Raw genomic sequence first — 15,429 nt, 5'->3', positions numbered from 1 at the left:
TCTTATCGCCCGACGCCGCGTCATCCGACGCCCCGTGAAAATCCAGCCTATCCCATACTCTTTGATAAGGGTAACTGACTTTATAGTCTTCAGTCAACGGCGACAGTGACGGCAGTGAAATTAATCCAATGGAACACCAAAAATCACTAATGAAGCTGAAAGATACCGATCCAGAGTTTTATAAATTTTTAGAACAGAATGACAGAAATTTACTAAACTTTGAATTGTCGGATGAGAATGAAGAAGACGACGAAGATGGCGAGAACAGCTATAGACATGTTCCAAATGCAAATCTGGACGTACGGTATTTTCACTTATACAAGATGTCTCAGTGGACATTGAACTTCCAAATTTTTCAGGAATTTTATTCTGCAATTTTATTGATCGCCTTGTCTATTTTTAAGCATCTGTTAGGTAGACTTTTACGATATTGCAAGATAAAATTTCTAGATTGCCAGTGACGAAAGTGACTTCGAGGCTGAAGATGCTACCACGACCCAAGCTGTAGGACAACCTAGGAAAGTCACTTGGCAATTGCTGAAAACCTGGCAAACTAATATCAAAACTGATCGGTATGCTAAAAAGTCAACCAACGGATATAGAAATTAGTTTCGACTAAATCATGTTGTACAGATATTCTCAATGAATGTTTAACAACATCCAACTCAAGTTTTCAATAATTTCCAATCGCATGTCTTTCTAGTACTTCAGCAACTATCAAGTGTCTTACAGAGGCGTTGCATGCAGCACTCCTCAGTATTACTAGGGATCCAGAAACGTCTGTAAATTTGCCCTACAAGGTCGAGGGAAGTGCAAGTGGGTAAAACTGAGGAATTTCTCCAAAACATGTCTACTTACAAAAATTGCGATGTTTCGTAAAATTGTATTAATTGATAATGTTTTCTGCCACAGTATTCAATGGCATTGTACAATTATGTGTAATGGAACTTCCATTTGCTCTAAAGCAATTCCTAAACTTGACCGAAGATGCAAGATTTGAACCTCACAGAGCAAAGAAATTCGTCAAAGTGAAAAACGCATTAAAATATTATTTAAGAGACTTAATCAGTGTAAGTGTACCAGTTACCTCATCTTTAAACTAGTTTCCCCATCAACGGATGTCTTGAAAAATGGTCCGATGTTTAAATGTTGAAAAGTTGAAGAACCTGTTTGGTATTTCATGAAAGTTATCTGTAATCGAGTTACCAAAGCTAATGACTTTTTGTTTACTATTCCTTCAGATCTTGGAAAACGTGACATCGTCAGATATTTTAACGATTTTACTTAAACACGTACATCAGATGTTACCCTACTTCCAATCATTTTCGATATTAATTAAGCATCTACTCAAAATCTTGTTAAAATTTTGGTCAACAAATGAAGAAAGTGTTCGGGTCGTATCGTTCTTAAGTATATTACGACTAGCCACCACACAAAAGAACATGCAGCTCGAAACTCTCTATAAGGTAAAAGAATCAGTTATCTCCTTACAAAATGTAGATCAAATAAGACCTAGTAAATAAATACTTCATAAAACTTGACATGTTCCAGACAATGTACGTTAAATATGTGGAAAATGCAAAATTTGTATCTCCCTCCACATTGCCAGGCATTAATTTTACAAGGCGCTCCTTGGCTGAGATATATCTTTTGAACACAGATCTTTCATACAAGCATGCGTTTCTTTATATTCGTCAACTAGCGATTCACTTGAGAAATGCGACAACTTTAAAACGGAAGGTAAAATTGACATTGTCAAGCATACTTGTAACACTTTTTTGTGTTGTTTCAATATGAATTGTGTTCGCAGGAAAGTTTTCAAACACTGTACAATTGGCAGTTCATAAATTCCCTGCAACTATGGGCAGAATTGATTTCGATGTCTAAGCCTCAATCTGGTTTGCGGGATTTATTATATCCCGTGGTGCAGGTAATTTCTAATTATTTCGTTTCCAAATATTGCTCTATTTGCACTAGTCACCTGTTTACATATTCCTTTTATTATTCTAACTACCGAGCTCTTTATTCAATCGAGGCACTGCCTGCCGCGTGAAGTTGATATAAAATTGTTCTATTGTTAATTACAACTGTTACAGAAACTAATGTAAACACACAATATCAAATTAAAAATATTGTTACCCCTACTAATATACTTATCTCCGGAGTTACTACCTATTTTGCACCACTTTTCTTGATGTAGTACTAACCGGTAATCGGATACACAAGGCGTACAAATAATCAGTAACACAGTTCTCATTATTTTTCAGATTATTATTGGGACTATGAAAGCGATACCAACTGCGCAGTATTACCCACTGAGATTCCATTGCATATCGATGCTGATTAAGTTATCGAAGGGCACTGGCACTTTTATTCCAGTACTGCCATTCTTGCTAGAGGTACGAACACGACGCCTATGTTAACAACCTAACAAATTATAGAAACCCTATTGCCTACTCAGAACTGGGTTGTATCTACAGTAATTACTTCAAATCATTTCAGATACTAAACTCCCATGACTTCAACAAAAGGCATAAACAAGTTTCAATGAAACCTGTATCCCTTACCTGTATCCTTAGGTCCTCAAAGTCTCAAATGCAAGAAAACGGGTACACTGACATTGTGATGGAAACCATCTGTGAATTGATTCTTCAGAACGCCGCAAAGGACAGTCACTCCATAGCCTTTCCCGATATCTATGTGCCATGCATTGCGCAGGTATAGATTTTTACTTTTTATCTGCAGTCTCTGATACAGCTTGTGATAGGTAGTTAAGTCATTACTTAAACTCAAACACATGTCTGTTGATTTGTTTCAGTTGAAAAAATTCTTAAGCATATGCCGTGTAGCCAACTATTGCCGAAAAATTAAACAGCTTCTCGAAAAACTTCAAGAGAACGCCACACACATTGAAAAATCAAGATCTCGAATCGTTGTAAACCTGAGCGATACAGCACAAATTCAAAATTGGGAAAATAATATAAAAGCAGCGGGCACCCCTCTGACACAATTCTATGAGTCGTGGATTAAAGTTCACGAGTCCCTTAAACTAAAAACTCTAACGCAGAATGACGAAATCGCAGAGTACAACTTGCCTACGCTGAAAAGATCTAAGAAGCAAAAAATTTCCATACCACAGGAACAGGATGAATCTGAGGAAGATATTCTCAGTAACCACAATCACCACTCAACGAACGGTGATTCTGCAAAAAAAATAAAAACGATTGCAACGACTAAAAGTAAAAAACTGATGGGACATCCAAGGTTCAATAAAAATGTGGCTGTTCATACGGTATTTCCCAGTGAGGATACGGACATCGTTCGCAACATGACAATAAGTGACTGGGACTGAATAAATCTTATCGCTTGTTTCAGAATGTTTTTATATTCTTTGAATTGAAAAACATATCAATAATAAATTCTTAGTAACTGTTGTTATTTCGAACCTATTGCATCATTATTGTTCATTTTAATTTTACAGCTCGTATCATGCGTATATGTATAGACGGATACGTATGTCACATACTGCTCCAATACATCTGCAAATTTGACCGAAAGCCTAGTTTATGCATGTTTTTTCGGGAATATTTAATGTTATTATTGATCACCGTAGAGTAAGTGGTAAAGAGAGAGAGAGAGAGATTGAGCAATAGGAATGCCGATAGTAGTAAGAAGGAAGAAAAAGAGAAAGAGGAGGGCGGTATAAGTGTCAGATCCAGGTACGTACATACGACGGTTTACATTATATTAGGTATAAATACACGCCATATATGCGCGCGTGCGTACGCGTTCGTAGGTGCGTATTAGCTCGCATTCGAGCCTGTGTGTATTCATACAATGATTATACATATATAATGACGCATGTATACTATACATTTTCGATATACATACTTACTTACCGAAATGACTCGAAGGTGTCGCTCTGCATCGCTCTGTGATGTTCTATTTCTGTAAAACGCGGCGTCCTGAGCAGCCGGGAAGTTGGAACGTACGCTCTACGCTATTATAAAGCAGTTCGTCGTGTAATATAGCCGATCGGTATTGTAATTGTGATAATAGTAATTGTTCGACATAGTAAGTGCGACGTTATGAAATTCAAAGTTATCTCTGTGCAATTCCCAATCGCAGAATAAATTTATATTATAATAAAACGAATATCAAATCAACCGCTGGTTTTCGGAAATATTGCTTGCAGATGTATGATTGTACTATAGAGTATCGCAACATCGTCAGACATCGAAATAGAGTGGCCGAGCATTTCCGTCGTAGCAATCCAATTTTTGCGCACAGTTCTTACATGCAACTTTGATATTATTAGCATATCCCAGCTACCACTACCTAGCATACATATTGTTTTCTAAATGCGCTTTGTCCCTCTTTCACAAACTGAAGTCTCCAAACTTTAATAAGTGTCCGCATTTGCAAATTCAGCCTCGGTTCTGTGCGATAGTTCTTGAATCAGTTACTTGTTTATAGAAAAGAGTTCTCAGTAACCGTACAGATTTCTATGCTTAAATGTCCAATAAATTAAAAAAGGTTAAAACGCATTAAACCGATTTGTTTCCAGATTTCGCTAATTCGAATTCTGCAAGAAAACTGATTGCATGATACGAAAATCAATCCGAATCCAGCTTTTAATTGTTTTGAATATGTCTCTACTGATTTGATATCTTTCCACTTTTTTATACATGAATCGTAATGAATTTACCTGGACTGATCGAGGAAAATTTTAGTTTGTACAGAAGGATCGAATAGGAATGAATAGAAATAAAATTGAATAATAACGAGCGGATGCAATTGAGATTGCGTGGCGATTCAAACAAAATTGTAAAAAAAGGGAAAAAAAAGATCAAAATCCGAAGATATTCAAAATAATGAGAACGATTTATTCGGATTGATTTCCGCATCGGGCAATCAGTTTTCTTGTGAAATTCGAATTAGATGATATGGAAACGAATCTCGTTTACTTCGTGTTTTAAAATCGAGTCTGTCTCAGCCAGCTACGAACAGACGCTTCATAATGCGCGCATAGTTATGCACTTTTTGTGGAGTGGGAAAGTAATAAACAACGCAAAGGAAAAGAGGAATAAAATTTATACGCAGAGACATGAAAGATAGAAGTGAAAAGAGATTTGTATAAAGCTGCTGCATATGTTTACATATGTATGTGCATGCCATGCATTAATTGTACACATGTATTTGCCTACAACCAAGTAATTTTGCAGTTGGTTCGAACACGAATACGATGGGAATATTCGTCGGCATTATTATACGTATATTGTTGAATTTAGGTAGTATTAGTTGCATTCCACATACTGGTTTCTTACCACTAATTATTCTGTATATCTGCGAATAAATATTGTAATGTATCTGCAGCGTGATTAAGATAGAGTTATAGAGCACGGAGGTAATGCAAACGCATGCAAAGTTTCGACCGATTCATTCCCATTGGATATCCGCACAATCTGATAGCGTAAAGTTACATCATGTAGAGAATAAGTTGTGGATAGAGTAAATAGAAGCATATCCAAGTTTCTGTAATAATAGATTTTTTCTATTCGATCTTTTTACAGTACTTGTTTCAAACTATCCAAAAAAATGGGACTACGTTGTGTGAAAAGAATTTGACCTAAAAAAAAAAGAAAAAAAAAAGCAGCACCAACAGTAATAATAATATCGGAATATATACACTGAAAGAAATTGAAGGACTAGAAATACACTTAGCTGTTGCAATAACTTCTCTACAAAAGAAGAAACAGAACTTATAGTATCACGTTATAGTTTGTTTGCAATGAATAGATCATTGCGCTCTCGTAACGCGTATACATAGCAATATGACAATTATATTTTTCTCTGAATGTAACTTTATACTTTATACTTAATTGCACCTGAGATAAGTAGAGATAGCTGGTCGAGTTCGAATGAAATAATTAATGTTGGCCGTTGTCAGTTTGGTATTGCCATTAAGGAAAGAATGTAAAAGCACTTTCAACGCTTTCTTGGAGGATAGCGAGATAAAATAACCATCGGGATATTCGTGTAGCTATCAAATGTCCCTGCATATTTGGTACACGTACACTGGAAGGAAATATTCTTGGTGGTGCTTAAAAAAATTTGTCGCAACTACGATATTACCCGATAAAAACCAAATAGAAATATTTTTTTGATCAAGAAATATTTTTTTGTCAATTCACGAGCATGTATTTATAATTTGGGACATATTTTTGGTGCGATTATTACGACAAATGATGCATAGGTCTGTTGCCGGAATATTGAATATCCAAGTAATATTATTATCTAAATGGACAGCAAGAGCAATCGATGGTAATCATAAATTTAGTGCTGAAATGCTTTATCCCACATGCATTGTTTCGTTAATGCAGCCTGTGTTTACTCTTTATTCTTTCTTACATCTTTATTTAGTCACTAATTATTTTGGGCGAGGTTCGTTCGCAAATGGAGTCTCGAATACAAATCGTAATACTCGGAAATCCTGATCCCAACACATCCGATTTGATTATGACTCCCATGGACTGATAAACCCCCAGTTACCACAGCTCTTGATTGGGGGTCGCGGTATCTGTACGGGCATACCTATGTAGTGGATGGCGCGTACGATCGATCCCGGCAATATCAGGTCACACTTTATGCGGGTGAAATCGGTGCTCCGGTGTTTGTGGGTTAATTGTGGAGTTGAGTTGAAGGTATAAGAAAACAGTCGTAGCGGCCGTCGAACTGTTTTATTAGCTGTCATATATTTTCGACGATCATATATACTTATGTATATACATACCTACATAGGTCGTTCGATCTTTCATTCCCTGGGTGATTGGTCCGTTCGTTAGTTCGTTCGTTCGTTCGTTCGTTCGTTCGTTCGTTCGTTTGTTCGTTCGTCCGTTCTATCGACGCGATGGTCCAGTATTACGTTACGGGTATATATTTAGCTTAGCTTTTACTAAGCGGCCCTCGCGACAGCTAGCCTCATACCCGTGCCAATTGGCAATGACAGGGTGCACGATACTACATGACGTATGTGTGGCATAGCTAAAATACAGCACGATTCACTGCCACATGCTTGGAGTTTTTTGATTTGCGAACAATTGTCGCAAGGATCCTTTTAGTGATCCAACACTATCACAGCACAGGTCCGCCATGGACGCGCCTGCAATATTATGCGACGTAGTAATACGTGATAATAATGTGCTCATGTAGATAAAGAAAAACTTTTTGAAGCTCTTTTTATGTAATATACTCTATATCACACAATAACGCGGAAATAATTTCAATTATTCACCAGCCTTTTGACCCTAGAACGGTACACTGGGTGTGGCACATCCAGTGCTTTTTTCATCGTACCGCGGTCCTTTTTCCCCACCAGGCGCAAAAAACACTATTCATTTATTGCTACTGTTAGCAAAATTCGACTTTATCTTACTTCCCTGCATTCTTAATTGTTCGACGGGAAATCTGTTGTCGAATTCATGGAGAAGTCTTGATCGAAGCCGAAATCACCATTTCTTGAAATCGACCAGTTGGCATACACCCAAGTACTGCACCGTTGGCGATCGGTTGCGAAAGTATACCGTTCTAGGGCTGAGATTCGGGACGGAATAAATATAATTTTCAAATCGTACAATCCGTGGATAAAGTGTCGTGGCCAAGTCCAGCTCTTCCCTAAATTATCACCACTATATGGAGTTTAAATTTGAAAATATTGTTTTATTCAAATTCACGTTCTGCGTGGTCGTATTATAGGCCGTATAAGAATCGCAAAGTAATTGCCATATGGCAGATTCGCAAAGCAGTGCATATGGAGATGTCGTGACTATAACTCCGATTTTATCTTTACATTTATGTGCAAGACGATACCGTATTTTGACAAAAGTGAGGTCACCGAGGCTATGCTTTTCACGTGTACACCTGCACGCTTGTGCTAATTCTGTAAATGATCCATCACCACGCGTTATATGTAATTATAACGTTTTTGATTTGGAACTTTAACTTATTACATAAAAACCAAAGACTAGCTTAGATTTTTCAAGCCCCCAAGTTGACGCAGTTTCGAAAACATTGATATAATTCTAGAGCGAAATGGCAAAATAGGCTTAATTCCTATCCGTGAAAGAAAGGAGAAAACCGCGTTTTCCATTTCAAAATATACGCTTGCGATTCTTCCTTACGGGGAGTGTCTATCCTCACGTTATAGTAATGCGACTTTGCATGGCTCCAAATTGGCTGGCGGGTGATGGCGCTGTGAAATTGCTAGAAAGATTACCATTTTGCTTGTAGGGTTTTATCGTATGTAATCTAGGCGAACATCTATGGGATGAATATAAATGAAATTTTTTGACCTAATTTAGAATTTCCAGAATGTGCCCCTGAATTATTAATAACGATCTATAGACCACAATTCGTCTCTGATTTGGGATAGTTTGAAAAATGAACAGTTTGCATTTCTACAGAAACAATAATAAGAACAGAAATATTCTGAGCAACGCCGCATATTTCACGGCAAACGTCAAAGATCCGGAATACAAGTGCATCAACTACACCTTGCGTGAGAATAATTGTTTGCAACGAAGCGTTTCAGCTGATAATGTTGTAATTCGTTCACGTGGTTTCAAACCTTCAGACATACACGATCCAGCAAAAAGACATTTTCTTGAGAATTTGACCACCAAAATACTCCACGTCGACATGGTAAGTAAGTCACCTCTGGTAGACCGATTAACCATTGGATATCGACTTATTCCATTCAGGATTTTGCATCAACTGATTTGAAACGATTGAAAATTTATATCTCCAGCAATCATACTATTAGTAGCAACTACCTAAATCAGTGCGCTAATGTCGTGTAAGATTCACTATTTATTGACCCATCGTGCCAAGTTTATGCGGCGGTAATTGCATGGTAACTTCTTCACGTCCCTCATTTTGGCCTTCTTATCCATATTTTGGTCGCATTCGCTGAGTTCATGCCATGTCTCGACACTAAGGCCTCGTTTTTTGTATTTTTCTTGTCGAGCAAATTGGCAAGTAGCCGCGTATTTCTATTGACCCCCACTGCACATTGCACGTGAAAATTCTCTTTGCTGTCGATATCTGTGCCATATTCAGAAAAACGAATGAAATCTAAACAAAACTGTGTATTACCTGGGTGTGTGTCAATGAATGTACATACATATATGTATTTTATAAACCTGAATACCGTACAACTAATACTGTATGAACTATGTTTTCTTTGTCGTGCGTGTTCTATTCTTTCCTACGTGCAGTTAGGATGATCGATAAGATAATGGCGTTGATCTTATAAATATTATACAATGTACAATGTAAGGCCGCTGATGGAATCCTGTATATTTTTCAGGACGGGGGTGAAACTAAACGAATTGATTTACAAAAATTACTCACGCCTGCCAATGATTCGGACGAGTTATTTCACGCAAAGACCAGTAAGCTACAATTGATATGCATATTCTACTGCGTATACAAGTAATAAGTATATGGTATAATTATAAATTCCGCCGATCAATTGTCCTTGAATCATTTGTTTTCTACCGCATGCGATCGTACAGTACAATTGTATATTACAATTACAGGTACATACATCTAGATCTTGAAAAAAAAAACTTGGGTGCAATTGCTGAATACCTATACAGTATACGTACAGAATATGCACGTATATCTCTATACATTTTTAGTTTCTTATCAAATACGAATATAAGTATTGTGCGGGCATTTTATCACATGAAGTTAAAAGAGATTAAGCTGTGGACCTATATGTATGTGTGTAATAGTGGCCAATTATTTTTTCAAGAAAAAATGTACGCATCTTCATATTTCTACGCACCATCGCATCCAACCGTCGAGGATCAGGTGGAGCTGGCTAGGCGCATTTCTCATTCGCTAAGTGATGCAAAGAATGTGAAAAGCAAAGGACAATCTATGTACGTTAATCGAAAGAAACGATCCGTCAAGTGGATTCACGATGGAAACGGTAAGCTATACGAGATGACAAAGCTTTTCATTTCTTAACTTATATCATCACTGATGAAAGAATACCGTGTAAAAAGAAATATAATACGATCGAAATGAATTCGAATTCGATTGAGGACAAGAAATATCCCACACAAAAATTTGATCAAGATTAAGGGAAAATCTGAATCAGTTGTAAGTTATGTTTGTTTTTTTGTTTTAAAAGGAATTCAGTTCAGCCATGAACACGTCGAAAATTTTTCAATAAATATTTCGTTGCAGGGGTTGAAAGTGGAGACGAGCCAGAGACGATCTCGATGATTCGCAAGGTGAGTAGCAGATAATAATCCGAGAACTGTAACACTAATGATTTATTGATAAGAAGTCCAGGAACACCCAGGGTTAGGCTGCAAGATGAGGTAGGTAACGAAGCCTGCGGCTTATCGCCTTCCTCCTGCAAGTTCTAAACCGAATACGAAAGTCAAGTTCGTCGATTCAAGAATTATTGTTACCTATTGCACAGGACAAGATCCCACTCAAGTGCGTGATGAATCCAAATGGGAAGGTGCTAGATATCCACGGTATCCAGGCTCTCGGGGAAGAAGTAAATATCGAAGAAACGCCTTCGCATCCGGAAAAGCTGTTCGACATTGTTCGCGATCTTAACAATCAGAAGGGCCGGGGTGAGTATCGTCGGTACGTTGGCGTCATCTTGCGTACCCGACAATACCCTCATGATTGACAAAGTTATTCGCGCAATCAATATTATGATTATTATTCACTGCTGAAGGTGCCGAAATTTTTGCGAAACGGAGGAAAAGATCCGAGAAATGGGTGGTAGAGAAAGATGATCAATCTCAGCCAATCACAGTACCTTCGTCAGAAATACACTCCCAGATGCCCTACGCAGGTTACCCTAAACTTAAACAGGTTCGTACCCACATCGCCATTCAACAAGCCCGCAACATGAAGGTTCAAAAACATAAGATGGCTTGACTATATCGATGATTCTACGCGCTTCTTAAATTCTAGTTAGATCTGTATCATCTCGGTCAACAGAATACACAATAACTGGTGATTGATGGTTGTTTCGCAGGAGGCAGACGTTAAAGAGAACTCGGCTCTACCAATGTTGGACCCGTTATTGATTCCCGGAACGTTTGACAATACAGTTAAAGCGACCACAAACATCACGTGCCAACCGTTCTACAACCCTTTTGCCCTGGATCTTTCGCTTACCCCTGAAACTACGCTGGCCACCGCACGCGGTAAGCACGGTAGGTGTAGCATATAGAATGAGTGATGGAAATGCCTATAGCAGGCATATGATGACTAGAAATTTAGATATGACAATACCGTCCAAGTTTTCAAAATTGACGCATTAACCTTCGCAAAACAATAACGCTTACACCGCAGCTTTAACCCGCCCTCGTTAAAGAATATTTTTACACATTCGGTGTTCGTTATGTGGATGACCTACACCTGCTCGGGGCCCGCATTACATTACATTGCATTGCATTGCATTGCATTGCAGTTAAGGCGTACTAGCCTGGTCAACGATTGAACAGTAAAAAAAAAAAAAATGCCGCAACACTACAAGTCCCATATTGTACCCATATAGTTATATCCGTTATTCGCGACTGTGGAGGAGAAATGAATTGTTTTTCGATTATTATTCCGATTCCTTAGAGCAATATACATAGGTATGTGCGAGTACCGACTCACCTTGGCATATAGGTATACACTGGTATACAATGAAACATGAATGCTGTCACAATTTGAAACTTTTCAGGAAATCGTTACGTTCAATATCAACGAGATGTAGGTAGTTACAACGGGACGAGAATCCAAGAAACGAAAAACATTCAGACACACGCTATGCATAGCGCTGAAACCAACGTCGTAAATCGTCGAGAGGAAAAGGATACAGCGACACCTAAAAAAAACTTTGCTATCAAACGAAAAACCGTCGAGTATCCTGCAGGGTCTAAAAATTCTCGTAGTCCCTCTAATCGGACCAAATATTTCTACGCATCCCGCGGTACCCCGTACCACGACTCATATAACGGTGAAATGATTTTCACCCCCCGGTTGAAGAACAATCCCCACCAACGCATTGGTTACAAGGAATGTGGCATCGAAAACATGAACAATCAAAATAATGCCGGTGATGGGAAGTCCGAGAATAACGAGTACGACCAATGCGAGAACGGTGTGAATAACGAGTACACGCCAATACCGGTCAAACAATTGATTAAGGAATTTGAAAAGACCTGCAGACCTGTCATGCATTACAAACAGAACTGCCCGAACAAGACTGCTACCCAGCTAGGTAGCTTTGATAACGAAATGATATCCCGTTATTTCGAAGGTCGCACTTACGTTTCGACAATCACGCGCAACGAAGATATCGAACGGCTAAATCATTGGAATGAGGCATGTCGACAAGATAGAAATGTCAACGGATGCATTCCGGCGATGAAAGAAGAAGAGTGGACATCTGATCAGAGTTACGTCGACGATGCATCCCCAGGTTCAAATATTGACGCTAATCCCGGCATTTCACTGAAAGGCAACGTTTCCGAGAATTCCCGCGAACGGGACTGGAGATTGAAATACATCGAGGACGATGAGACATCGACTACTGACAACAGTACAGACACAAGCGAATCCACGACTCAATCGATCTGCACTTTCGAGGAGAACGAGGCGCGTGAAACGCAGGGGGAACTTATTGTATCGGAGTTTCGCGACAACGTAAACTGTCGCGTTCGGGCAAACGGCCGGGCGCAGAAGCCTTCGGACCCAACACCCGGGGTTCTGGTTCCAGCCGACACCAACGACAACCCCCTTGTTGTGGCAATGGTTGCTTCGGAGGAGGACATTTTGCAGACAATAAAACAACTTCGCCGCACGCCAGTACTGCAAAACCTAATACCCGCCGGCGCATCGCCGGAACTACGTCCCTTTAGTGACATTTCGCCGCATATAGGCAAGTTAACTCGATATATACGTTCTCGTAAATTCGCGGTAAATCACCCGGTGTAAAAAGTGTGTACCCAGCCCTAGAGAGGGACTGGCCAATCACAGAGAATATTTGGAGATTCGCCAATAACGGGAGCGGAAGTAGGCTACTTTTCTCTTTCCACCACAGAGGCTCACGCCAATTGAATTCGTATGAAGATGCCGGAACAATCGGAATCCGGTAGATGAAGGTATTGGCCAGTCCTTCATTGAAGGATCCCTACCGACCCCCGACGTGTCATTCCATCTGCCTAAATCGCGGAAAATAATTAGCTGGCTACCGCTTCTTGCTTTCTGTTTTCTGCCTTCTGCTTCACGCTTGCTGATTTCTACTTTTATGCTTCGCCCGATTATATACGTATACGTATGTGTGAGCTGATTATTTTCTTATCTGTATGTACCTACGTCTTCGGACGTATCATCCGTTACCTGATATGATTCGTGATGTTACCTGAAAAATTGAAGTGTTATATTTGATTTGCTTGATGGGTAATAACTGCCCATCAAATGGAGAACACTGAGTTAGATTGGTTAGAAATCAGCATGATATCGATTATACAAGTTTCGCTAACGAATTTCTATTTAAGATTTATTTTCACACCTTCAGTTTCCCCTCACTATTTTTCATGTCCCTCCCCATTATCGTAAATGCAGCACTATCATATGTAGGGATATGTAGACGTACACTATGCGATATGGATAGATCGTATACCTATACGCTGCAAGTGATGAATATTTACATGATAAAGGTAAAGAAAGACGTCTGGATTGTTACAGGAGATAATCCCCGCGAAAATACTGAATATCGAGGACCGAAATTGAACAGTTACCAGAGATTGTCAAACTACAACACCGCCCCACGAGGCTGGGATCAGGCGCACACATATTACAGGCCGATAACATTTGGCAGGCCTCAAGAATCGATTGTATATTCAGATTTTTAGAAATGCGCATATGATCCGTCGATCTCGACATAACCGGTTTGGTACATTATGCCCACAATATAATACAGAAATATGTTTCTCGTTCCTTCTGTAAGCATTATACCTACTACAAAGTCAAAGCACTCGTTTTTCTCTGGGCTTAACCAAACCAGTTGTGTTTGCACGGCCGACTCTTCGACAACTTCCACCTCATCAGCTATACTGCGACTTTATTCGCAGAAAAATCACTTATAAAAATATTCATCAATTATGTATACATATACGAGGCCTGAGTTTCAAATGCATAATTTTAATTGGATTATTTTTCCTAACAACGTTAATCGTCTAATCTGCCACTTACACAGTTACGCACATAATATACTACTTGCAAGGTTGTACAAAATTGCATAACGTTAAAAGAAAACTCCAAATTCGCAGATATGGATTTACGATTTCTATTTGCTTTGCTCACTAATCACCTATTGTACACTATACACATTTTATGCATACATATTTAATTGAAGATGTTTATCGCTATACCTTTGCCAGTGTTATCCCAGCGCATTTTCATCTGTTATATACACATACATATTATATATTTAATGTGATCTAAAAGCAAATAATTTGGTTATTTCATTGTTTCCTTTCACACTTATTTATTCCTGAAATACCTTATAGCTTCCAAGTCGTTTTGCTTTGTTTGGAATTTTTTTTTTCATCGTTCTTGGGAAACGCTAGAATTAAGTTTAGCATTAATTGTGCCGAAGTTCTTTTTTTCGAAAATAAATAAATATTGCGATCAGTCTTAAAACGGTGCAATCGACGCAGTTAAAAAGTGGCAGCAAAATTATTGTATTTCTGAGTGAGTTGATTCTATTATTTTTAAATTGTGTACTCAATACGTGACAATTGAAGAAAACAAAAGTACATACATGTTGGAATGTTTTCAATTCCACGTTTAGCGGTAAGTATAAAAACTTTACAGACTTTACCGTCGGTAAACACGGTTAAATAGGTTGTATCTACTGGTAGAGAATGAAAATTTTATACGTCCAGACACCGGATCACCGACGTCAGAAAGATCAGGTCACCGCCTTGCCGGTTATCTATAAAACGATGATTAATATCAAATATTAAAACATACGGTTTGTATCATTGATATGCGGCCGCAGTAAGAACATCGGGAGGGAAAAATAACTGTAGGCCCATACTGGCATCTCAAGTTACGCCTCTTCGCGAAAATTGTAATTTTACGCAGTCCTATAGCAACGACAATCATTCATTTGACTTCATTTTACACGTACTTAACATAATTGTAGCTATGGGCAGGTGGATCTATGGATCTCGAAAATTCTACGGCGTAAGTATTCCTTTCTGAGTTTGTTTATTTCACTTCGTTATTCTATTTATTAATAACGGGTGTCAGTAATTAATCATAATATGTATCGATTATTTGTTAGTATGAAACTGAATCGGGTGAAAAATTAATATAGGGCCAGACTAACCA

At 38.6% G+C, this 15,429-nt stretch overlaps 2 protein-coding genes across 8 annotated transcripts; both read left to right on the top strand.

Annotated features, from left to right (window-relative positions):
* On the top strand, window positions 1–3,445 carry LOC107221825 (nucleolar complex protein 2 homolog). Its single transcript, XM_015660960.2, has 10 exons — window positions 1–299; window positions 451–572; window positions 704–816; window positions 913–1,070; window positions 1,242–1,466; window positions 1,552–1,740; window positions 1,811–1,930; window positions 2,268–2,399; window positions 2,503–2,718; window positions 2,819–3,445. Exons 1-10 carry the CDS (start codon window positions 129–131, stop codon window positions 3,350–3,352), a joined length of 1,980 nt encoding a protein of 659 aa, XP_015516446.1. The 5' UTR covers window positions 1–128; the 3' UTR covers window positions 3,353–3,445.
* A 480-nt stretch (window positions 3,446–3,925) lies between these two features.
* LOC107221836 lies at window positions 3,926–14,553 on the top strand. Of its 7 annotated transcripts, none has more exons than XM_046746534.1 (10): window positions 3,926–4,074; window positions 8,463–8,700; window positions 9,368–9,452; window positions 9,818–9,997; window positions 10,258–10,304; window positions 10,499–10,658; window positions 10,766–10,905; window positions 11,072–11,252; window positions 11,768–12,967; window positions 13,777–14,553. In XM_046746534.1, the coding sequence occupies exons 2-10, from the start codon at window positions 8,698–8,700 to the stop codon at window positions 13,941–13,943; spliced, it is 2,163 nt and encodes a 720-aa protein (XP_046602490.1). In that variant the 5' UTR covers window positions 3,926–4,074; window positions 8,463–8,697; the 3' UTR covers window positions 13,944–14,553. The 7 variants fall into 7 exon arrangements, with proteins under 7 accessions (XP_046602490.1, XP_015516462.2, XP_046602485.1 ...); XM_015660976.2 differs by having other exon boundaries at window positions 3,940–4,074; window positions 8,361–8,700; window positions 11,072–11,243; XM_046746529.1 differs by having other exon boundaries at window positions 3,940–4,074; window positions 8,361–8,700.
* Window positions 14,554–15,429: the final 876 nt, after the last annotated feature.

The sequence above is a fragment of the Neodiprion lecontei genome, chromosome 1, assembly GCF_021901455.1.
Source record: "Neodiprion lecontei isolate iyNeoLeco1 chromosome 1, iyNeoLeco1.1, whole genome shotgun sequence".
Classification (NCBI taxonomy): Eukaryota; Metazoa; Arthropoda; class Insecta; order Hymenoptera; family Diprionidae; genus Neodiprion; species Neodiprion lecontei.
This window is presented reverse-complemented; position numbering and strand designations above follow the sequence as displayed.